This window comes from Olea europaea, unplaced genomic scaffold (genome assembly GCF_002742605.1).
Source record: "Olea europaea var. sylvestris unplaced genomic scaffold, O_europaea_v1 scaffold568, whole genome shotgun sequence".
NCBI lineage: Eukaryota > Viridiplantae > Streptophyta > Magnoliopsida > Lamiales > Oleaceae > Olea > Olea europaea.
In genome coordinates this window covers 211,719-214,329 of record NW_019264016.1, presented here as the reverse complement: position 1 = coordinate 214,329, position 2,611 = coordinate 211,719, and the positions used below count along the sequence as shown (strand labels likewise).

The following is a 2,611-nucleotide window of genomic DNA, read 5'->3' as shown; positions in this document are numbered from 1 at the left end:
GCCCCTTGCGGCCGTACCTATTGAACACGTTCCGGGGCAGCAGAGGAGAAAAAGGGCCCGCTCCAGCAAAGAAGTTGACTTCCTCGGCACCAGTTCAGAAGAGCCAGTAAGGGAGGTACTGGAGGCTCTCCCTCCGGAAACAGCTGCAGTGGCGGTGGTCCACAGCAAGTATTGGACCGAAGAGTGGAGGGACCACGCCGCCTCCTGCACTGCTGAAGACTTGGTGGCGGCGAACAGCGCCTGCGTGGCCCGGGCACTAAGCACAAGTATCCAACTCGAGGGCTTGGTGAAGGATCTAAACTCCAAGAGGGAGGACCTCGCCAAGCGCCTCGAGGAGGCGATGCACTACGGGGACGCTGTGCGAGCTGCCCAGGCCAAAGCCGCCAAAGCAGAGGAGGGGAAGAGAGCTGCTGAGGTCCAGCTCGCTGCTTCGCAGGCGGAGGTGGAGCGGCTGAAAAAAGAGCTCTATGAGGTGGAGTGTCAGGTGGCTGTGGTGACTCGGTGGCTTGACCACGCTAACGAGCACCACAAGCTTGCCATCGATGCCCTGGAGGCCTCCAACAGAGAAAAAGCGGAGCTGAAGCAGCAAGCAGAGGCCCAGTCAGTGGAGATTGCCTCTCTCAGGGAGGAGTTAAAGTCTGCGGGGGAGGTGGCGGTTCAAAATTTTATTGATCACTTCGAAGACCACCCCCTCTATGACGACTTTGCCAACTTCTGGGCCTCGTGGAGTGCCCAAAGCCTACTGGGTCGGCTGAAGGAGGTGCACCCTACACTGGACATCTCTCAACTAGAGGCAGAGTTCGGGGGACCCACTGGAGGTCGGCCTGACAAGGTTACTGAGGGGGTTCCAGAGGCCCAGGAGGCGGCCAGTGCTGAAATTCCTCCCACAGATTAGGGTTTCCTTTGTAATGGCTTCGGCCCCCCATGTACTTCAATTTCATGAAATGGAAAATTTTGTTAAATTTCTGTAAAGTTCTTTTGCTTCTGCTTCTTTGTATCCCTTTTTGTTTTATACTTGTATGAATGACAAACATTAGGCCAACTGCCTCGTGATAACGACCAGTTAACAATCGTGAATCGGTCCCCTTAAGCGAACACAAGTCTAAACACTTAAGTGAGTAGGAAGTGACCCCCTTACCTTAACTTCTTAATAATCTGAGGCCAGACCAATTGGGAAAACGTGAGGAAACGTTTGTTCATCAGCTAATAAGTGACGATCGAATCGCTCGCTCAAATGAACCTTTCGAAGAACTGAGGAAACCATTCCCTGGCTGATCCGGTTTGGAACTGAAAATTCATTACTGGAGATAAATTACACCACCCTTTACAAAGGTGATTCCATCATTTAATAGTCTTTACAACCAATGTCAGATCAGGACAACCGATTTAGCTATGACGACCTAGGATCAAATTGGAACATTCTTGTCACTGATAGTATTTTCTCAAGTGCTCGATGTTCCATTTGTGAGGTAACACCCTTCCTGACATATCTTCGACCTCGAAAGTACCAGGTCGGGATTCTCCCTGAATGCGGTACGGGCCTTCCCAGTTCGGGCTAAAAACTCCTGACCCGGTTGGTTTCGAAGATTGGAACACTCTTTTGAGAACGAGGTCGCCCAAGCGGAGAGTCCTGTTTCTGACCTTGGAGTTGTAAAAGCGGGTCATCTTACGATGATATTTCGCTAAGGTCATCTGGGAAGCGTCTCTCTTTTCCTCAAGGAGGTGTAGTTCACTTATGCGCGCCTCATCGTTGCTGATCTCATTGAAATGTATCCGCCGATGTGATGGGACACCGACCTCGATCGGACTCATCGTTTAGGCTCCGTAGGTCATTGAGAATGGGGTCTCGCCCATTGCGGTCCGGCAAGTCACCTTCCCAGTTCGGGCTAAAAACTCCTGACCCGGTTGGTTTCGAAGATTGGAACACTCTTTTGAGAACGAGGTCGCCCAAGCGGAGAGTCCTGTTTCTGACCTTGGAGTTGTAAAAGCGGGTCATCTTACGATGATATTTCGCTAAGGTCATCTGGGAAGCGTCTCTCTTTTCCTCAAGGAGGTGTAGTTCACTTATGCGCGCCTCATCGTTGCTGATCTCATTGAAATGTATCCGCCGATGTGATGGGACACCGACCTCGATCGGACTCATCGTTTAGGCTCCGTAGGTCATTGAGAATGGGGTCTCGCCCATTGCGGTCCGGCAAGTCATTCTGATGGCCCAGAGGACGTGGGGGAGTTCGTCAACCCAGGCGCCTTTTGAGGCATCCAGTTTCCTTTTAAGGGTGTGCTTGATAGTCTTGTTCACTGCTTCGACCTGTCCATTTGCCTGAGGGTGATGTGGAGTCGAGAAGTCTTTCTTTATGCCTAGTTCGTCGCATAACTCTCGCATCTTCCTGTTGTCGAACTGCCACCCATTATCAGAGACAATGGAGTGGGGGATGCCGAATTTGCAAATGACGTTCTTCCAAACGAACTTCGTAGTGTTGGCCCCGGTGAATCGGGCAAGGGGTTCTGCCTCGACCCACTTAGTGAAGTAGTCGATGGCGACAATGGCAAAAGTTACGCTTCCTCTACCCTTTGGTAGCGGACCAATGAAGTCGATGCCCCACTTGGCGAA

The 2,611-nt window shown here is 51.6% G+C and overlaps 1 protein-coding gene across 1 annotated transcript in view; it reads right to left on the bottom strand.

Moving 5' to 3' along the window:
• Positions 1-2,146: 2,146 nt before the first annotated feature.
• The window catches only part of LOC111389189, a 2,979-nt gene continuing 2,514 nt past the window's right edge, over positions 2,147-2,611 (bottom strand). Inside the window, exon 2 of the mRNA XM_023014080.1 lies at positions 2,147-2,387. Coding sequence (XP_022869848.1) covers positions 2,147-2,387 — 241 coding nt within the window. The remainder of the gene's footprint in view (positions 2,388-2,611) is intronic.